A 22,169-nucleotide genomic window follows, 5' to 3' on the forward strand; every position below is an offset into this window, starting at 1 on the left:
CCATGTCATGTATACCACGTTTTGGAAATTTTCGTCCATGGGGGGCACTGTTTTTGGCCGACGCAACTGCTCCAAAACGGGGTTTTGGTAAATAATTCCATAATGCTTTTCCTTCACACCACAACCTTGTGATAGGACGTTGCTGTTGTAGACACTTATTTTTCCAACTCATAATCGCTCATGTACAGCATAGCGCCACCTACTGACATGGGAAAAACCAAAAAATTTATTCTTCAAAAATCTATATCTCATCTTCTATTTACTCAATTGTCATCAAACTTCATACGCAAACTCTTCATAGCTCACCTGACGTCTACGCCAAATTTTGTGCACTTTCGCCCCTGGGGGTGCTGGTTATGGCAAAAATGATATTGCAGCTTCTGATTTGTCAAACTTGCCAAGCAAACTCTTTACAAGACCCTTATTGGGGCGCTTGCCATGGTCGACAACGCACGAAATTTGGCTCCTTTTTCTTAGACTGCCACCGCTACTGAGAACCAGAAGCCCAGATCCAGGCGGGCCTCAGGGCCTCTATAGCGCCCCCTAACTCGTTGTGATTTTGGCCTCCCGCATTAAGGTGCCTGGTTGCCATGTAGTTTGTAGTAGTGGCATGCCATTTGGTACGCATATATATCTCACTAGGCCGGACAAAATTGTAATGCCAATGCATTAGCCACGCCCAACAGGAAGTGAGGTAATTTCACTTTTGTGCGAAATGCATGGCCACGAAGACGGCGCAACTCCTCCTAGACCGTTCATAGGAATGTCACCAAAATTGATACACATCATCTTCAGACATGGCTGACAAAAGTTACTCCATAGGTTTCACGTAGCATAAACCGTTCAGAAGTTATACGTCAATCAATTTTCAATGCAACATTTTACATGCTTAAAAATTCATAACAAATCTTCTACTTGCTCAAAACTGCTCATACTTCACACGCAGATCACTCATTGTGCTTCTGACATGTTACCCACTTTCTGTGATATTTCGCCACTGGGGGCGCTATTTTTGGGCAAAAATTCCAGTCTTTCCTCAAATTTGGTCAAACTTCACGGCCACCCTCTTACTACCTCCCATGTCATGTATACCACATTTTGGGAATTTTCGTCCATGGGGGGGCGCTGTTTTTGGCCGACGCAATTGCTCCAAAACGGGTTTTTGGTAAATAATTCCATAATGCTTTTCCTTCACACCACTACCTTGTGATAGTGCGTTGCTGTTGTAGACACTTATTTTTCCAACTCATAATCGCTCATGTACAGCATAGCGCCACCTACTGACATGGGAAAAACCAAAAATTTTATTCTTCAAAAATCTATATCTCATCTTCTATTTACTCAATTGTCATCAAACTTCATACGCAAACTCTTCATAGCTCACCTGACATGTACGCCTAATTTTGTGCACTTTCGCCCCTGGGGGTGCTGGTTATGGCAGAAATGATATTGCAGCTTCTGATTTGTCAAACTTGGCAAGCAAACTCTTTACAAGACCCTTATTAGGGCGCTATTATTATTAGGGCCCGAGCACCGTACAGTGCGAGACCCTATCGTTGCCATGTGTCCAATTCTGTTCTTTGTCGCCATTGCGGGAGTAATGTCTCTTGCCGAAGAAGCTGTGGAAGGTATTTCGCGGGGACGCATGCCCCCGCCCCCCTTGGCCGCTGGCGCGAGGGCCCGTCGAGGCCGCTTGCGGCTTTAATTAGGGCCCGAGCCCTATAGGGCGAAGGCCCTATTGTTCTTGTAAGAGTTCACTATTATTATTCTTCCGTCTTCTTCTTCTTCTTCTTCTTTATTTTTCTCCGCTGTTGGGCCATTTTCGGGGCGCTTGCCATGGGCGAAAACGCACGAAATTTGGCGCCAGTTCCGAGAATTGCCACCGCTACTCAGAACCAAAAGCCCAAACTTGGCCGGGGCTCAGGGCCTCTATAGCGCCCCCTAAGTCATTGTGATTTTGGCCTCCCGCATTAAGGTGCCTGGTTGCCATGTAGTTTGTAGTAGTGGCATGCCATTTGGTACGCATATGTATCTCACTAAGCCGGACAAAAATGTAATGCCAATGCATTAGCCACGCCCAACAGGAAGTGAGGTAATTTCACTTTTGTGTGAAATGCATGGCCACGAAGACGGCGCAACTCCTCCTAGACCGTTCATAGGAATGTCACCAAAATTGATACACATCATCTACAGACATGGCTGACAAAAGTTACTAAATACGTTTCACGTAGCATAAACCGTTCAGAAGTTATACGTCAATCAATTTTCAATGCAAAATTTTACATGCTCAAAAATTCATTACAAATCTTCTAATTGCTCAAAACTGCTCATACTTCACACGCAGATCACTCATTGGGCTTCTGACATGTTACCCAATTTCTGTGATATTTCGCCACTGGGGGCGCTATTTTTGGGCAAAAATTCCAATCTTTCCTCAAATTTGGTCAAACTTCACGGCCACCCTCTTACTACCTCCCATGTCATGTATACCACATTTTGGGAATTTTCGTCCATGGGGGGCGCTGTTTTTGGCCGACGCAATTGCACCAAAACGGGTTTTTGGTAAATAATTCCATAATGCTTTTCCTTCACACCACTACCTTGTGATAGTGCGTTGCTGTTGTAGACACTTATTTTTCCAACTCATAATCGCTCATGCACAGCATAGCGCCACCTACTGACATGGGAAAAACCAAAAAATTTATTCTTCAAAAATCTATATCTCATCTTCTATTTACTCAATTGTCATCAAACTTCATACACAAACTCTTCATAGCTCACCTGACACGGACGCCAAATTTTGTGCACTTTCGCCCCTGGGGGTGCTGGTTATGGCAGAAATGATATTGCAGCTTCTGATTTGTCAAACTTGGCAAGCAAACTCTTTACAAGACCCTTATTGGGGCGCTTGCCATGGTCGACAACGCACGAAATTTGGCTCCTTTTTCTTCGACTGCCACCCCTACTGAGAACCAGAGGCCCAGATCCAGGCGGGCCTCAGGGCCTCTATAGCGCCCCCTAACTCGTTGTGATTTTGGCCTCCCGCGTTAAGGTGCCTGGTTGCCATGTAGTTTGTAGTAGTGGCATGCCATTTGGTACACATATGTCTCTCACTAAGCCGGACAAAAATGTAATGCCAATGCATTAGCCACGCCCAACAGGAAGTGAGGTAATTTCACTTTTGTGCGAAATGCATGGCCACGAAGACGGCGCAACTCCTCCTAGACCGTTCATAGGTATGTCACCAAAATTGATACACATCATCTACAGACATGGCTGACAAAAGTTACTAAAGACGTTTCACGTAGCATAAATCCTTCAGAAGTTATACGTCAATCAATTTTCAATGCAAAATTTTACATGCTTAAAAATTCATAACAAATCTTCTCATTGCTCAAAACTGCTCATACTTCACACGCAAATCACTCATTGGGCTTCTGACATGTTACCCAATTTCTGTGATATTTCGCCACTGGGGGCGCTATTTTTGGGCAAAACATCCAATCTTTCCTCAAATTTGGTCAAACTTCACGGCCACCCTCTTACTACCTCCCATGTCATGTATACCACATTTTGGGAATTTTCGTCCATGGGGGGCGCTGTTTTTGGCCGACGCAATTGCTCCAACACGGGTTTTTGGTAAATAATTCCATAATGCTTTTCCTTCACACCACTACCTTGTGGTAATGTCTCTTGCCGAAGAAGCTGTGGAAGGTATTTCGCGGGTACGCATGCCCCCGCCCCCCTTGGCCGCTGGCGCGAGGGCCCGTCGAGGCCGCTTGCGGCTTTAATTCTTCTTCTTCTTCTTCCGTCTTCTTCTTCTTCTTTATTTTTCTCCGCTGTTGGGCCATTTTCGGGGCGCTTGCCATGGGCGAAAACGCACGAAATTTGGCACCAGTTCCGAGAATTGCCACCGCTACTCAGAACCAGAAGCCCAAACTTGGCCGGGGCTCAGGGCCTCTATAGCGCCCCCTAAGTCGTTGTGATTTTGGCCTCCCGCATTACGGTGCCTGGGTGCCATGTAGTTTGTAGTAGTGGCATGCCATTTGGTACGCATATGTATCTCACTAAGCCGGACAAAAATGTAATGCCAATGCATTAGCCACGCCCAACAGGAAGTGAGGTAATTTCACTTTTGTGCGAAATGCATGGCCACGAAGACGGCGCAACTCCTCCTAGACCGTTCATAGGAATGTCACCAAAATTGATACACATCATCTACAGACATGGCTGACAAAAGTTACTAAATACGTGTCACGTTGGATTAACCGTTCAGAAGTTATACGTCAATCAATTTTCGATGCAAAATTTTACATGCTTAAAAATTCATAACAAATCTTCTGATTGCTCAAAACTGCTCATACTTCACACGCAAATCACTCATTGGGCTTCTGACATGTTACCCAATTTCTTTGATATTTCGCCACTGGGGGCGCTATTTTTGGGCAAAAAATCCAATCTTTCCTCAAATTTGGTCAAACTTCACGGCCACCCTCTTTCTACCTCCCATGTCATGTATACCACTTTCTGGGAATTTTCGTCCATGGGGGGCGCTGTTTTTGGCCGACGCAATTGCTCCAAAACGGGTTTTTGGCAAATAATTCCATAATGCTTTTCCTTCACACCACTACCTTGTGATAGTACGTTGCTGTTGTAGACACTTATTTTTCCAACTCATAATCGCTCATGTACAGCATAGCGCCACCTACTGACATGGGAAAAACCAAAAAATTTATTCTTCAAAAATCTATATCTCATCTTCTATTTACTCAATTGTCATCAAACTTCATACGCAAACTCTTCATAGCTGACCTGACATATACGCCAAATTTTGTGCACTTTCGCCACTGGGGGCGCTATTTTTGGGCAAAAAATCCAATCTTTCCTCAAATTTGGTCAAACTTCACGGCCACCCTCTTACTACCTCCCATGTCATGTATACCACATTTTGGGCATTTTCGTCCATGGGGGGCGCTGTTTTTGGCCGACGCAATTGCTCCAAAACGGGTTTTTGGTAAATAATTCCATAATGCTTTTCCTTCACACCACTACCTTGTGATAGTACGTTGCTGTTGTAGACACTTATTTTTCCAACTCATAATCGCTCATGTACAGCATAGCGCCACCTACTGACATGGGAAAAACCAAAAAATTTATTCTTCAAAAATCTATATCTCATCTTCTATTTACTCTATTGTCATCAAACTTCATACGCATACTCTTCATAGCTCACCTGACATATACGCCAAATTTTGTGCACTTTCGCCCCTGGGGGTGCTGGTTATGGCAAAAATGATATTGCAGCTTCTGATTTGTCAAACTTGGCAAGCAAACTCTTTACAAGACCCTTATTGGGGCGCTTGCCATGGTCGACAACGCACGAAATTTGGCTCCTTTTTCTTAGACTGCCACCGCTACTGAGAACCAGAAGCCCAGATCCAGGCGGGCCTCAGGGCCTCTATAGCGCCCCCCGAGCACCATACAGTGCGAGACCCTACTGTTGCCATGTGTCCAATTCTGTGCTTTGTCGCCATTGTGGGAGTAATGTCTCTTGCCGAAGAAGCTGTGGAAGGTATTTCGCGGGGACGCATGCCCCCGCCCCCCTTGGCCGCTGGCGCGAGGGCCCGTCAAGGCCGCTTGCGGCTTTAATTAGGGCCCGAGCCCTATGGGCGAAGGCCCTATTGTTCTTGTAAGAGTTCACTATTATTATTCTTCCGTCTTCTTCTTCTTCCGTCTTCTTCTTCTTCTTTATTTTTCTCCGCTGTTGGGCCATTTTCGGGGCACTTGCCATGGGGGAAAACGCACAAAATTTGGCACCAATTCCGAGAATTGCCACCGCTACTCAGAACCAGAAGCCCAAACTTGGCCGGGGCTCAGGGCCTCTATAGCGCCCCCTAAGTCGTTGTGATTTTGGCCTCCCGCATTAAGGCGCCTGGGTGCCATGTAGTTTGTAGTAGTGGCATGCCATTTGGTACGCATATGTATCTCACTAAGCCGGACAAAAATGTAATGCCAATGCATTAGCCACGCCCAACAGGAAGTGAGGTAATTTCACTTTTGTGCGAAATGCATGGCCACGAAGACGGCGCAACTCCTCCTAGACCGTTCATAGGAATGTCACCAGAATTGATACACATCATCTACAGACATGGCTGACAAAAGTTACTAAATACGTTTCACGTATTATAAACCGTTCAGAAGTTATACGTCAATCAATTATCGATGCAAAATTTTACATGCTTAAAAATTCATAACAAATCTTCTGATTGCTCAAAACTGCTCATACTTCACACGCAAATCACTCATTGGGCTTCTGACATGTTACCCAATTTCTGTGATATTTCGCCACTGGGGGCGCTATTTTTGGGCAAAAATTCCAATCTTTCCTCAAATTTGGTCAAACTTCACGGCCACCCTCTTTCTACCTCCCATGTAATGTATACCACATTTTGGAAATTTTCGTCCATGGGGGGCGCTGTTTTTGGCCATCGCAATTGCTCCAAAACGGGTTTTTGGTTAATAATTCCATAATGCTTTTCCTTCACACCACTACCTTCTGAAAGTATGTTGCTGTTGTAGACACCTATTTTTCCAACTCATAATCGCTCATGTACAGCATAGCGCCACCTACTGACATGGGAAAAACCAAAAAATTTATTCTTCAAAAATCTATATCTCATCTTCTATTTACTCAATTGTCATCAAACTTCATACGCAAGCTCTTCATAGCTCACCTGACAAATACGCCAAATTTTGTGCACTTTCGCCACTGGGGGCGCTATTTTTGGGCAAAAAATCCAATCTTTCCTCAAATTTGGTCAAACTTCACGTCCACCCTCTTTCTACCTCCCATGTCATGTATACCACATTTGGGGAATTTTCGTCCATGGGGGGCGCTGTTTTTGGCCAACGCAATTGCTCCATAACGGGTTTTTGGTAAATTATTCCATAATGCTTTTCCTTCACACCACTACCTTGTGCTAGTACGTTGCTGTTGTAGACACTTATTTTTCCAACTCATAATCGCTCAAGTACAGCATAGCGCCACCTACTGACATGGGAAAACCCAAAAATTTATTCTTCAAAAATCTATATCTCATCTTCTATTTACTCAATTGTCATCAAACTTCATAGGCAAACTCTTCAAAGCTCACCTGACATATACGCCAAATTTTGTGCACTTTCGCCCCTGGGGGTGCTGGTTATGGCAAAAATGATATTGCAGCTTCTGATTTGTCAAACTTGGCAAGCACACTCTTTACAAGACCCTTACTGGGGCGCTTGCCATGATCGACAACGCACGAAATTTGGCTCCTTCTTCTTAGACTGCCACCGCTACTGAGAACCAGAAGCCCAGATCCAGGCGGGCCTCAGGGCCTCTATAGCGCCCCCCGAGCACCGTACAGTGCGAGACCCTATTGTTGCCATGTGTCCAATTCTGTGCTTTGTCGCCATTGTGGGAGTAATGTCTCTTGCCGAAGAAGCTGTGGAAGGTTTTTCGCGGGGACGCATGCCCCCGCCCCCCTTGGCCGCTGGCGCGAGGGCCCGTCGAGGCCGCTTGCGGCTTTAATTCTTCTTCTTCCGTCTTCTTCTTCTTTATTTTTCTCCGCTGTTGGGCCATTTTCGGGGCGCTTGCCATGGGCGAAAACGCACGAAATTTGGCACCAGTTCCGAGAATTGCCACCGCTACTCAGAACCAGAAGCCCAAACTTGGCCGGGGCTCAGGGCCTCTATAGCGCCCCCTAAGTCGTTGTGATTTTGGCCTCCCGCATTAAGGTGCCTGGGTGCCATGTAGTTTGTAGTAGTGGCATGCCATTTGGTACGCATATGTATCTCACTAAGCCGGACAAAAATGTAATGCCAATGCATTAGCCACGCCCAACAGGAAGTGAGGTAATTTCACTTTTGTGCGAAATGCATGGCCACGAAGACGGCGCAACTCCTCCTAGACCGTTCATAGGAATGTCACCAAAATTGATACACATCATCTACAGACATGGCTGACAAAAGTTACTAAATAAGTTTCACATAGGATAAACCGTTCAGAAGTTATACGTCAATCAATTTTCGATGCAAAATTTTACATGCTTAAAAATTCATAACAAATCTTCTGGTTGCTCAAAACTGCTCACACTTCACACGCCAATCACTCATTGGGCTTCTGACATGTTACCCAATTTCTGTGATATTTCGCCACTGGGGGCGCTATTTTTGGGCAAAAAATCCAATCTTTCCTCAAATTTGGTCAAACTTCACGGCCACCCTCTTACTACCTCCCATGTCATGTATACCACATTTTGGGAATTTTCGTCCATGGGGGGCGCTGTTTTTGGCCGACGCAATTGCTCCAAAACGGGTTTTTGGTAAATAATTCCATAATGCTTTTCCTTCACACCACTACCTTGTGATAGTACGCTGCTGTTGTAGACACTTATTTTCCCAACTCATAATCGCTCATGTACAGCATTGCGCCACCTACTGACATGGGAAAAACCAAAAAATGTATTCTTCAAAAATCTATATCTCATCTTCTATTTACTCAATTGTCATCAAACTTCATAGGCAAACTCTTCATCGCTCACCTGACATATACGCCAAATTTTGTGCACTTTCGCCACTGGGGGCGCTATTTTGGGGCAAACAATCCAGTCTTTCCTCAAATTTGGTCAAACTTCTCGGCCACCCTCTTACTACCTCCCATGTCATGTATACCACATTTTGGGAATTTTCGTCCATGGGGGTCGCTGTTTTTGGCCGACGCAATTGCTCCAAAACGGGTTTTTGGTAAATTATTCCATCATGCTTTTCCTTCACACCACTACCTTGTGATAGTATGTTGCTGTTGTAGACACTTATTTTTCCAACTCATAATCGCTCATGTACAGCATAGCGCCACCTACTGACATGGGAAAAACCAAAAAATTTATTCTTCAAAAATCTATATCTCATCTTCTATTTACTCAATTGTCATCAAACTTCATACGCATACTCTTCATAGCTCACCTCACATATACGCCAAAATTTGTGCACTTTCGCCCCTGGGGGTGCTGGTTATGGCAGAAATGATATTGCAGCTTCTGATTTGTCAAACTTGGCAAGCAAACTCTTTACAAGACCCTTATTGGGGCGCTTGCCATGGTCGACAACGCACGAAATTTGGCTCCTTTTTTTTAGACTGCCACCGCTACTGAGAACCAGAAGCCCAGATCCAGGTGGGCCTCAGGGCCTCTATAGCGCCCCCCGAGCACCGTTCAGTGCGAGACCCTATTGTTGCCATGTGTCCAATTCTGTGCTTTGTCGCCATTGTGGGAGTAATGTCTCTTGCCGAAGAAGCTGTGGAAGGTATTTCGCGGGGACGCATGCCCCCGCCCCCCTTGGCCGCTGGCGCGAGGGCCCGTCGAGGCCGCTTGCGGCTTTAATTGTCTGTTCATATTCTTTTTGGGGGAGTAAAGTCAGTTTAAAAATGCCGTTAAATGCATAGGCCTATAGGCCAAGTTTAATGACCTTGAGGTTATCAGAGGTCATATGCCGTTTTACAAATGAAAAATGAATTCAGCACCCAAACATTTAACAAACAAGGCCATTTGCTAACTTCATTAATCATTTTAGTACATTTCATCCCTTAGAAAGCTGAGAAACTGGGTTCAGCTGAGACGTTTACAGGCCCAAAGTTCAATGACCTCTAGAGGTCAACAGAGGTCAGATAGAGCTCGGCATATTGCAGATTTGAATTCGGCACACCCAAATTGACAAAATAAGACTGTTTGCCGACTTTGTCTCAAAAATGCCTTTAACTCCTTAAATAAGCACTTTTTTGAATTTTGGTACCAGTCTAGTCATATTTATGCAGAAATACAGAAAATTCTTAAGGGTTCACAAACTTTCAAGCACCACTGTATTTAGTTAGCTAGCTAGACTGTAACTGGTACCAAAATCCAGAATTGTGACACCCAAAGGCATTTTTGAGAAAGCTGAGAAACTGGGTTCAGCTGAGACGTTTACAGGCCCAAAGTTCAATGACCTCTAGAGGTCAACAGAGGTCAGATAGAGCTCGGCATATTGCAGATTTGAATTCGGCACACCCAAATTGACAAAATAAGACTGTTTGCCGACTTTGTCTCAAAAATGCCTTTAACTCCTTAAATAAACACTTTTTTGAATTTTGGTACCAGTCTAGTCATATTTATGCAGAAATACAGAAAATTCTTAAGGGTTCACAAACTTTCAAGCACCATTGTATTTTAGTTAGCTAGCTAGAGTTCACAGTTTACCTTGGCTCTATAAACAGGGCTAGGGAAAAGTACCTACACACCAGTCCAGTGAGAGACTACAGTGAAGCAAGAGAGAGTTTTTGCTCTTTCACATTATACTAAAACTGACAGTCAAATGAAGAATAGCAATTGGTCAAGGAAATTTACCTGGCATCAGAGAGATCACATTTGTTGCCAGCAATGGCCATCACTATGCTGGGCGGTCCATGCTGACGAAGCTCCTTTACCCAATTCTTCAAAGTTAGAAAGGACTCCTGGGGTGGGGGGTGGCGCAAAACAGTACTAGTAAGTAGAGAGTACCAGTAAAAAATTTGGACACACCTACTCATTCATAGATTTTTCTGATTTTCACCATTTTCTACACTATAGACCAATGCATACCTGCCAACCTTGAAAAAATTTTATGAGTACAATTTTACAATTTCATGAGTACCCCCCCCCCCCCCCCCCCACGTCAACCTCACCCCAACCCGGTGCGCATGCACCCCCACAGACCACAACCAGCAGACCAAAAACACACTTTCAATCCAGTTTTATTGCTTGATCTTGGGAACATAGTCCAGTTTTGTAAAACATTCCTATTGATAGACTTTGGGAAACTGTTATTGATGGCTCTTGGGAACTTCCTTCCATTTTGAAAAGCACAACAAACATTAAATACATGTGCAAATGAAATGCAATTAAACCAGAGCCACTCTTTCAAAATAAATAACACATTAAATTACAGTATGTAAAAAAGGCACTTTCAACACAAAACATGGTATGCACAAATTTCCCATGCAATAGGTTTAGACTTTTGCATTTTTTAACATGTTGGAAGTATATTGCATTATACAGTAAAAATATTGCATTATACAGTACACTGCAGTATTTTGTAGTATGCCTTTTTCATGTGCAAACTATTGCATTTGCATTCGAAATATTGCATTTACTGCAGTAATACTGTATAAAAAAGCATTTGATACTGCAATACCACGCAGGTTTTTTCATAAGAGAGATGACCAATTTTCGACTTCACATCATTTGCAAACATTCTAGGCTACCATTAACAGAAGTTACCGACTGCCCTTAAGATATACAACATGCTACGTTTTGTTGAGCACATTAATAAAGTGGTACTTATCATAGTGATCCAATGAGAGCGCGAAAGGAATTGTAATCAGGTTTCGTTGGTTACCGCATCGAATATGCAACCTCGAGTGACGGCTTCGAAGTTAAATGAAGAACTAGCCTGTACTGTTGGTGTTGTAAAATGCACAAAATAACAGCTAGGAAGCTCTCGAGTACACGTGAAACACAACCGTTTCTGTTACAAATATAAAAACGACATCTCTAACCAACGTTTCAATCCCCGACTCGCTCTAGCCACCTGGCTGCACCGCTGCACTCAAGTCAGAGACACGAAGGAGGAAGGGGAGGGGGTGAAGAGGGGCGGGGGGATTGGGCAAAGCGTTCCATTCTGGCTTTGAGTTTTCTCACAGATCAGCGGTATCAACTTCAGCCAGAACCTGACTGAAATGCGAGTTCGGATGATATGCGTACTTTTTAATGTGAAAACGTACAGTTGTACAATGAGGTAAAAATTTGTAGCGGCTACGCAAGATGCGTACAGGTTGGCAGGTATGCCAATGGTGAAGGCATCAAAACTGAAATAATATGGAAAAAGTTAGTGTCAAAAGTTAATTAGTGGAATTTCTTGCCTTCTTAATGTGTTTGAGACCATCAAACAGTAAATAGCAAATAACAAAAATACAACAAATGGGCCTATTCAACAACTGTAGTAATACATGTGTCAAGAACCGCTCACCTAAGTAAAGAGAAATGACAGTCCATCACTACTTTAAGGCATGAAATGTTTTTTAAATCAATAAAAATAAAGAAAAACCACTGAATTAGAAGTTGTCTCCAAACTTTTGACTGGTACTGTATGTATGGATAGATAAACACAGATAGACAGCCAGATAGATATAGATCAGAAATTCAGATACATGGACACAAGTGTATATATAGGGGTCAAAAATATCCATACAGTACACCTAAGACTTGGTTAAATGTCCCTCTGCAAGTTTCACTTTGACCAGATGTGTTTGGTAGCCATCAACAAGCTTCTGGCAGAATTCTAGTTTGATATCTGACTACTTTTCTTGAAAGAACTGGTTGAGATCTATTAAATTTGCATGTTTCCTGGCACTAACCTAAATTTTAAGCACAATCCACATATTTTCGATAGGGCTAAGTCAGGATTTGTTTAGCCTACATCCATTCCGCAACCAGCATCAATGTGTATTTGGGGTCATTGTCTTGTTGGACTACCTAATTGTGACCTATTTTTTGATGATCTGAAGTTCTGCTGAAGAAATTCGAGGTAGTTCCACTTTGTGCAGAAAACAGCCTCAGAGTATGAGGCTACCACCACCATGCTTAACAGTTGGAACAGTGTTCCTCCGTATCTCTGGTCATTGTGGCCAAACAACTCACTCAATCTTTGTCTCATCTGACTATAAACCTTTCTTCCAAAAGATTTTTTTCTAGTGATCATGTGATCAGCCGCAAACTTTATTCAAGTTTGAAGGTGTCGATTCTGGAGCGGGGGCTTCTTTCTTGGAAGGCAGCCTCTTAGTCCATGGAAATGTAAAACTCACCTGACTGTAGACAATGTTTAAGCAGCTTTAAAGTGCTAGTCTTACAAAAATGACAACACCCCTGGAAGTTATACCTTATAAAATGTTAAATAGTCTACTATCTAAGTTGTATTTTAATACGAGATCGGGAACACGTTCTATTTAGTTAGTAAAGTTTGGCTCTTCGAGTCCGCCATTACGCGAATGGTAAGTTACTGTTAATTCAAAGGAAGTGATGTCATAGGCAAAACGCTTGAAAGTTCATTCATCTGCTTTGAAAAGTGTAGCACGTTTTTAACTTTTTTTTTATTCCACAACAAAAATAAAACCAAAGCAGGCCTCCTAAGAGTTCAAGACTGTTCAAGTGTAGCAGATTAAAATAAATAAATAAATAAGGGGGGGGGGGGGGGGTTTGATCCATTATAACCCAAAGTCGGCAGGACACTTCCAGAATTAATGGGTTTGATTGTATGGACAAAGAGAGGTAACTTCAAGCCGACAGGATGTGTCTGCTCCATACAGTTTGAAGAAGATAAATTTGGGATGCAGATTCACATACACGGATTTGAGTGATGTCTGGTACGCGGAGCAGTTCATACAATCTGGAAACAGAAGTCAGAAGCGCCATCCTAAAGAGCTCACCGCACATTAAGAGTCAAGCTTGTGTTTAGCCTGTTGCGTGAATTTATTAGTTGTCTTTAGTCTTTTATCCTTTTAACTGATAGGAGTTCTGAAGTTTTATACAAGGCTCAATAGGCACTTTCACTTTTCAGTGCTGGAGCAGTAGGAGCAGGTGGCGCGCAACAGCCAGGAATTTGTTAGGATTCACCTCCAAAACTAAGTTGCTCATAAAACTACCAACCTTTTCTGGTTCTAACAGTATCAATTAGGACCATATAGATCCCTTCTGTTTTGTGCTACAACATTAAATAGAGGTGTCTGCGCGCATGTGTGTGTGTGTGGGGGGTGTCAACATGTAATTACCATTTTTTTTTTTTTTTTACTAATAAACCTGACCTTGATCCCTGTCAGCTGTCCAATTATTGGCCAATATCAAACCTCCCATTTATCTCCAAGATCCTAAAAAAAGCTGTTTAACAGCACTTCTGCTGTGAATTTAGTGCAGCATTTGATACCAGTGATCATTCCATTCTTTTGGAGACACTAGAAAATGTTGTGGGAGTTAAGGGAACAGCCCTCTCCTGGCTCAGCTCTTATTTAACTGATTGCCATCAGTATGTTGATATAAATGGTGATTTTTCTAGACATACTGAGGTAAAGTTTGGTGTTCCACAAGGTTCTGTCTTAGTCCCACTGCTTTTGTTCTTTATGTGTGTTACCTCTGGATGATATTATTTGTAAGCATGGTATTAGTTTCCACTGTTATGCTGGTGACACACAGTTGTATATTTCTACAAAACCAGATGAGAAAACACCAGCTTAACAGAATTGAGGAATGTGTAAAGGACATTAGACACTGAATGCTTATTAACTTCCTTCTGCTTAATTCTGACAAGAGAGAAGTACTTGTACTAGGACCATATGCAGCTGGAAGTAGATTTTCTGATTACACAGTAACTCTGGATGGCATTTCTGTTTCTTCACGTGCAGCAGTAAAAGACCTCGGAGTGATTATTGGCCCATCTTTCATTTGAAACTCATATTAATAACATTACCTGGATAGCTTTCTTTCATCTCAGAAATATTACTAAGATAAGAAATTTAATGTTTAACGATGCAGAAAAACTAGCTCATGCTTGTTCCCTCCAGGTTGGATTACTGTAATGCCTTACTGTCTGGATGTTCCAATAAGTGCATAAACAAGCTCCAGTTAGTTCAAAATGCAGCAGCAAGAGTCCTTACTAGAGCTATGAAATATGACCACAACACCCCTGTCATATCCACACTGCATTGGCTCCCAATCAAATTTCGTATTGTTTATAAAATACTACTATTGACCTTTAAAAGCACTGAATGGTCTCGTGCCACAGTACCTGAGCTTTTGGTCCTTTATGACCCACCATGTCGACTTAGATCAAAAGGTGCAGGCTATCTGCTGGTACTTCATATAGTGAAGGCTACATCGGGGGCAGAGCCTTTTCTTACAAAGCCCCACAGTTATGGAACAGCCTTCTAAGCAGTGTTCAGGAATCAGACACAGTATCAGCGTGTAAGTCTAGGCTGAAAACATCTGTTTTGTCAAGCCTTTTGTTAATAGTGTTATGAGGTAAAAGGAGTAGATCTGGAGGGTCCTCAGACATAGAGTGTTTTGGTAAACTGGGATGTATGGATGCTGTCAGTCCCCCACTCACTTGCTCACTCGAGTTTGTTGACGGTGTAGTGGCTGGCTGTTTTATGTCCCAGGGTACCCTCATGCCTGTGTTACCTTCTGGCTCTTCCCTTTTAGTTATGAGGTCAGTTTGTTTTGCCAGAGTCCCTGCTTGCACTCAGTGCAAAATGTATACTGTTCCTACTCATCAGGTGACATTGGGCATACCTAACAACCTGTGTTTTCTCTCTCTCTTTTTTTCCTCCCCCCCGCAATCTGTCCCTCTGAGTTACAGGTCAAACCTGAGATTGAGATGCTGACCTCTTCTGCTCCTTGGACCTGCGTGATCCATCCTGATGCCCCAGGTCTGGCTGGAGTCTCATCACATCACTCCTGTGGAGGATGGCCCCATATGGACAGCTAAAAGTCATACTTGGAAGATCCTCTGGACACTTACAGTAATGCTTTTATGGCTGAGGACTACAGTTGACTTGCTAACTTCAGGACTGCAGTTGTTATGAATAGTTTTGCACTCAAGTTTCCATCAGTGAACAGTTTATAACATCAATGAAACAGATGTTAAAACTGTTAAAAATGTTATCACGTTGTCTGTTATCAGGCAAATGAGGATGGGTTCCCTTTTGACTCTGGTTCCTCTTGAAGTTTCTTCATCATGTCATCTGAGGGAGTCAGACCTGTTTACCCCAAATTTGCCCTGTCAGTAGTCTTGCAGTAGGGGAGAGGGGGGTAAATTGAGCCAGTGGGTAAGTTGACCCACCCCCTGTATTAAGGCACTGGTACACCTTTAGAGTCATGTGATCAGAAATTCTACAATCACCATTCATTTGCTGTTCCATGTGAAGGAGAGATGTCCATGCTTGCGTGGTAAGTATGTTTTTTTCACAAAAATACATTTTTTGTTTGTCAAAGTAAATTTTTTACACATCAGATATAAAGGGTATTTTGCTAAAAGCAAATTTATCAAGGTCTAAAAACATAAATCATACATGTTGATGGTTAGCTAGTGTATCAAATCATGGTGATAATTTAGCTAAAGATTAGCCTGATTAGCCAGAACAGGATGTTTTTTCCAAAATGGTGACTGTGGGGTAAAGTGAGCCAGTTGCCTTGGGTCAAATTGAGCCACTGGTTCAACTTACCCCACCTTGAGCCACTAGTTATTTTAATCCTAAAAAGTCTGAAAATGGCATTTGTACGATTTCTATGACTTTAAATGACCTTTATATTGTAAACATTATAGCCATCATGCCAAGAACATACAAAAGGAAGACAAACTGGGCCTCAACACCTCTTGAAGAGATGGAGCGAGCTGCTGCTGAGGTCAAGTCTGGAGGGTCTATAAGAGCATATAACAGAGACATCTTTCCTGATGCAGAGTTTGAGCCCTCAATGGTGTCAGACAGGCCAAACCCTACAGCAGATGATACACCCACTGCCTCAACCTCCATGTCTGCAGACCTGGCTCCATCAACCTCTACCCCAGCATGTGCATCACCAGATGATACAGATATGAGTCCAAGTCACCCTGCGCATGTGTCTCCAGATGAAATCCTGCCCTTACCCAGAAATCCACATCCCAGGGCAAAGACAAAGCGAAAGCGCGTAAAGACAAGAGTCCTCACCGACACACCTGAGAAGCAGGCAATCGAAAGGGCTTATGAAGAAAGAAAAAATAAACTGCAGGGCAGAAGCAAAAAGCTCAAGAAGAAACAAACAAAAAAGAAAATCATGGTGAGCAGCGGCTCTGAGGAAAGTGATGTTCCCATCCCATTTGATGACATGTCCGATTATGAGAGCTCTGAGGATGAGACAAGCGAACCAAGCACCAGAGATCTGTTAGTTGGCGACTTTGTTATTGTTAAGTTTGAAGCCAAAAGCAGAAGCTACAATTACATTGGCATGGTGGAAAAACTAGAGAATGATGAAGTGACTGCAAGGTTTCTGAGAAGAATCCGGGGAAGCACTGCCAATGAGAAACCCACTTTCGCTTTCAAGGAAAATGATGTGGCACTTTTTCCACAAAGTGATGTGCTGAAGAAGTTACCTCAACCTCAAAAGGCAGGAGGAACTGCACGGAGGCAACAGCACTTCATATTTCCTTGTAGCGTTGAAGGTTGGAATGTGGAATAATTAGTTGTTGAGTAAGAAAAACAAAGCCTTGTTCAATAAAGAATGTTAGGTCAAGTTAAAGAATTTAAAAAAGTTAAAGAAGTTAGAAAAGGTTTTGCATACACTGTTATTTTTGTGTCTGCACTGTATTAAAATATTTAGAACAATACCCTTGCATTATCTATTTATTTATTATTTTAAGTAAAGCTCGAGTTTTACACGAGAAAAGCTGCATTGGTCACTTTACCCCCAGGTGGCTCAATTTACCCACTTAGATGGCTCAACTTACCCTTAAGGTGGGGGAAGTTGAGCCATCACACCACTTTTTTTTGATAAGTCATTTTTTCATTATCGTTTGTCATAGATACATACTTGTCATTTCTATTTACAGCACACATCCTGGACTATATGTGGGTGGTTTTGTTTTTGTGCTATAACATTTTTCCTTGCTGAGAAGACAGCATTAGTAAGAAATGGCTCAATTTACCCCACTCTCCCCTATCTTGTCAGTAGTTTTGGTAAGCTGTCAGTAGGAATTTTACTGGGGTCCAATCTATGTATTGTATCGAAGACAAAAAGTAGAAAGCAGCCTATTAGATAATAGTACTCATTCAAGTTGAAAGTAAGTGATAGATTACATGAACAAAATTTTTAAAATTAAAATCTAGCACTGGTCTTATTTTTTCTGTCAAGTTAAGCACCTGTGAGAACCAAAAAGCAACCCCATGTAAGATTCTTGATCTGCTCCATAATCCTCATATTACCAAGCCTAGACTCTAAGGTCTACTTGTTGACTCCTCATACATTTCATTATTTCAGTATCTCTGAAATAACCAGAAGACTAGCAGTAATACTTATTTAGGATGCTACAATAAGAAAAAATATTTCAGAGACCATACTATGCTCTAATAATAATGGCTGGATGGATGTAAACTTCTGACTAACTACAACCCCAATTCCAAAAAAGTTGGGACACTGGGTAAAACGTAAATAAAAACAGAATGTGAAGATTTGAAAATCATGGAAACCCTATATTTCATTGAAAATAGTACAAAGACAACATATCAAATGTTGAAACAGAAATGTTGTTTTTTGAAAAATATATGCTCATTTTGAATTTGATGTCCGTAATACATTTCAGAAAAGTTGGGACAGGGGCAACAAAAGACTGAAAAAGTTGTGTAATGCTAAAAAAACAAACAAACAAACAACTAATTTGATTCATTGGCACAGGTCAGTAACATGATTGGGTATAAAGAGAGCATTCCAGAGAGACAGAGTCTCTCAGAAGTAAAGATGGGGAGGGGTTCACCGCTCTGTGAAAGACTGCATGGGCAAACAGTGCAACAATTTAAGAATAACGTTCCTCAATGTAAAATTGCAAAGAATTTGGGGATCACATCATCTATGGTACATAATATCTGTACCATATTCTCCAGAATATGTATGCAATGCACCATTGCATACAGAGATTTCTCCAGAATCTGGAGAAATCTCTGTATGCAAGAGGCAAACTTGAAAACTGACATTGGATGTTTGTAATCGTCAGGCTCTCAGGCGACACTGAATTAAAAGCAGACAAGTGGAGGCCATCCACATCGGATCTGCTTTAATATCAACAGATCTTTGTTTAAGGGGACGTGAATCTTTTCATCATGGCGCACCTTCTGCCTGTTCAGTGTGCTGAGTGCAGGATGTTTAGTCATTCTTCCTCCGTTGCTAGCGATAGCTTTATTAGCTTTATTTGTGATAAGTGCAGATTAGTTAGCTCTCTGACGGAGAAGATTACAGTGCTAGAAGCGTGTGTCCAGGCTTGAGAGCAGGTTAGTGAGCGTGAGAACAGTGTAGCTTCTGTAGGGGAAAGTCTGGATGCCCTAGGTGGAGTTAGTAATCCCCCAACTCTGGCATTAGAGCCCTTACAGCGGGGCGAATGGGTGACGGCTTGGCGGCATAAGCGTAGAGCCAAAGCTACCGCTGAGGCTCGCCCACTGGAGCACCACTCCTCTCCGCGTCACGTGTCGAACAGGTTTGCTCTCCTTAGTGATGCACCCACTGAGAAACCTGAAAGAGCTCTGGTTATAGGTGACTCTATCATACGGCATGTGAAATTAGCTCAGCCTTTAGGGGCACCAGTAGCTTTAGTCAGGTGTATACCGGGAGCCAGGGTGCCGGACATAGCAGGTAATCTTAGGGTCCTAGGCAAGCACAGGTTCTCAAAGATAGTTATCCATGCAGGAGCTAATGATATACGCCTTCGTCAGTCTGAGGTTACTAAGAGTAACTTTGTAGAGGTGTTTAAATTAGCGAAGGCGATGTCTGATGCTGTAGTATGCTCTGGCCCCATCCCAATGCGGCGTGGCGATGTAGCTTACAGCAGGTTATGGTCGCTGAACTGCTGGCTGTGCAGGTGGTGCTCTGAAAACAGTGTGGGCTTTATAGATATTTGGGCTAATTTTGAGGGCACTGCTGGCCTGTTAGGGCGGGACGGTATCCATCCCACTCGGGAAGGTGCTGCTCTCATTTCCTGCAGCATAGGTCATAGTCTCAGAACAGGTCTAGTTAATTTCTGACAATCCAGAGCCAAGGCCAGGGAGCAGACGAACAGGCTAAACCGACTGTCTGCTAGCTGCACAGAGTCATCACTCAGGGTCCACTACATCAAGACTGTGTCTGTTCCCCGAGTTCAACAAAAAGGTAGAAATTTTCAGAGAGTTTGTTCCAGTAACCTAATCAATATAAAATTAGATCATACTGACTGTACAGCTGCTGCCAGCACCTTTGATCTAAAGGTGGGGCTATTAAATATTAGATCTCTTACATCTAAAGTGCTAATGGTTAATGAACTCATTACTGATCAGGAGTTTAATGTGCTTTGTTTAACTGAAACATGGATTAAGCCAAATGAATATATAGCATTAAATGAAGCGAGTCCTCCTGGGTACAGTTATATACACCAGCCTCGTCTAACTGGCAGAGGAGGAGGCGTTGCGGTTATTTATAACGATTATCTAGGTGTAACACAAAAACCTGGTTATAAATTTAATACATTTGAAGTTCTTCATACTCCTATAATGTATGTAGCCTCGAAAAATAAGTCTACCCAGTTAATTCCATTGCTTATTATTTACAGGCCCCCGGGGCCATATTCTGAGTTTCTTTCTGAATTTGCATATTTTATCTCAGATCTGGTTATTTCCTTAGACAAAGCTTTAGTTGTCGGAGATTTTAATATTCACTTTGATAACCCAGAAGACCCTTTAAAAACAGCGTTTGTGTCCATCTTAGATTCAGTCGGGATTAAGCAGAATGTCATAGGACCGACCCATAATGGTGGTCACACCCTTGATCTAATATTAACATTCAGATTAAACGTAGACAATATAGTCATACTTCCACAGTCTGAAGTTATCTCAGATCATCTCATCTCATTCAAACTATGTCTGAGTAATAATATATGCACCTCACCACGCTACTGTATTAAACATACTTTCACGTCAACTACTACACAGAGCTTTATAAATGATCTCCCAGAGTTGTCAACTTTGATTGGGTCACTGTCAGCCCCTGCAGAACTTGATCAGGCAACTGAATGCTTAGAGTCAACATTCCGCCATACTTTAGATAATGTAGCTCCTCTAAAAAGGAAAATGGTCAGAGACAAAAAATTAGCACCCTGGTATAATGATGACACTCGCACATTAAAACAGACCACTCGAAAATTGGAACGTAAATGGAGTCAAACAAAATTGGTAGTGTTCAAATTAGCTTGGAAGGAGAGCTTCCTGAAATATAGAAAAGCTCTTAGTGCTGCGAGATCAACATATTTCTCCTCCCTAATAGAAGATAACAAAAATAATCCTAGATTCCTATTTAATACTGTAGCAAAATTAACCAGGAATAAGTCCACTATCGACACATGCACACCTGCAGTATGTAGTAGCAACGACTTCATGATTTTTTTTTAATGACAAAATTGAGTATATCCGACAAAAAATTCAAACTACTAATTTAAGGTCAGACAATGAAAGTGACCTTGTAGTTAACAATATAACTGTATCAGATCATCAGTTAGAATGTTTTACTCCCCTTAAAGAAACTGAATTACTTTCATTAATCTCTACCTCAAAAGCCTCAACTTGCGTACTAGATCCCTTACCGACACATCTATTCAAACAGATAATGCCTGGAGTAATTGAACCGCTTCTAAAAATAATAAATTCTTCTCTTACGATTGGCTATGTACCCAAATCCTTTAAACTAGCAGTTATCAAACCCCTGATTAAAAAAACCTGACCTTGATCCCTGTCAGCTGTCCAATTATCGGCCAATATCAAACCTCCCCTTTATCTCCAAGATCCTTGAAAAAGCTGTGGCACAGCAGTTATGCTCATATTTACATAGGAATAACATCCATGAAATGTATCAGTCAGGATTTAGACCTCATCATAGCACAGAGACAGCACTGGTTAAAGTCGTAAACGACCTACTGTTGGCGTCTGATCAGGGCTGTGTCTCGCTACTTGTGTTGCTTGACCTTAGTGCAGCATTTGATACCATTGATCATTCCATTCTTCTGGATAGACTAGAAAACGTTGTGGGAGTTATGGGAACAGCCCTCTCCTGGCTCAGGTCTTATTTAACTGACCGCTATCGGTATGTTGATGTAAATGGTGATTTTTCTAGACATACTGAGGTAAAGTTTGGTGTTCCACAAGGTTCTGTCTTGGGTCCACTGCTTTTTTCTCTATATATGTTACCTCTGGGTGATATTATTCATAAACATTGTATTAGATTCCACTGTTATGCTGATGACACACAGTTGTATGTCTCTGCAAAACCTGATGAGAGACACCAGCTTAATAGAATTGAGGAATGTGT

The 22,169-nt window shown here is 42.3% G+C and overlaps 1 protein-coding gene across 4 annotated transcripts in view; it reads right to left on the reverse strand.

Moving 5' to 3' along the window:
* rab22a (RAB22A, member RAS oncogene family) overlaps positions 1-22,169 on the reverse strand; it is a 205,055-nt gene that overhangs the window by 80,158 nt on the left and 102,728 nt on the right. For 3 of the 4 annotated variants that reach the window (XR_009654511.1, XR_009654510.1, XM_060919073.1), the window contains one exon: positions 10,419-10,525. The exons of the other annotated variant lie outside the window; for it this stretch is intronic. Coding sequence is in view for 1 of the 3 variants with exons in the window: in XM_060919073.1 (XP_060775056.1) it covers positions 10,419-10,525 (107 nt within the window). In the remaining 2 variants the exon portion in view is untranslated. The remainder of the gene's footprint in view (positions 1-10,418; positions 10,526-22,169) is intronic. 4 annotated transcript variants of the gene reach the window in all.

The sequence above is a fragment of the Neoarius graeffei genome, chromosome 4 (assembly GCF_027579695.1).
Source record: "Neoarius graeffei isolate fNeoGra1 chromosome 4, fNeoGra1.pri, whole genome shotgun sequence".
NCBI lineage: Eukaryota > Metazoa > Chordata > Actinopteri > Siluriformes > Ariidae > Neoarius > Neoarius graeffei.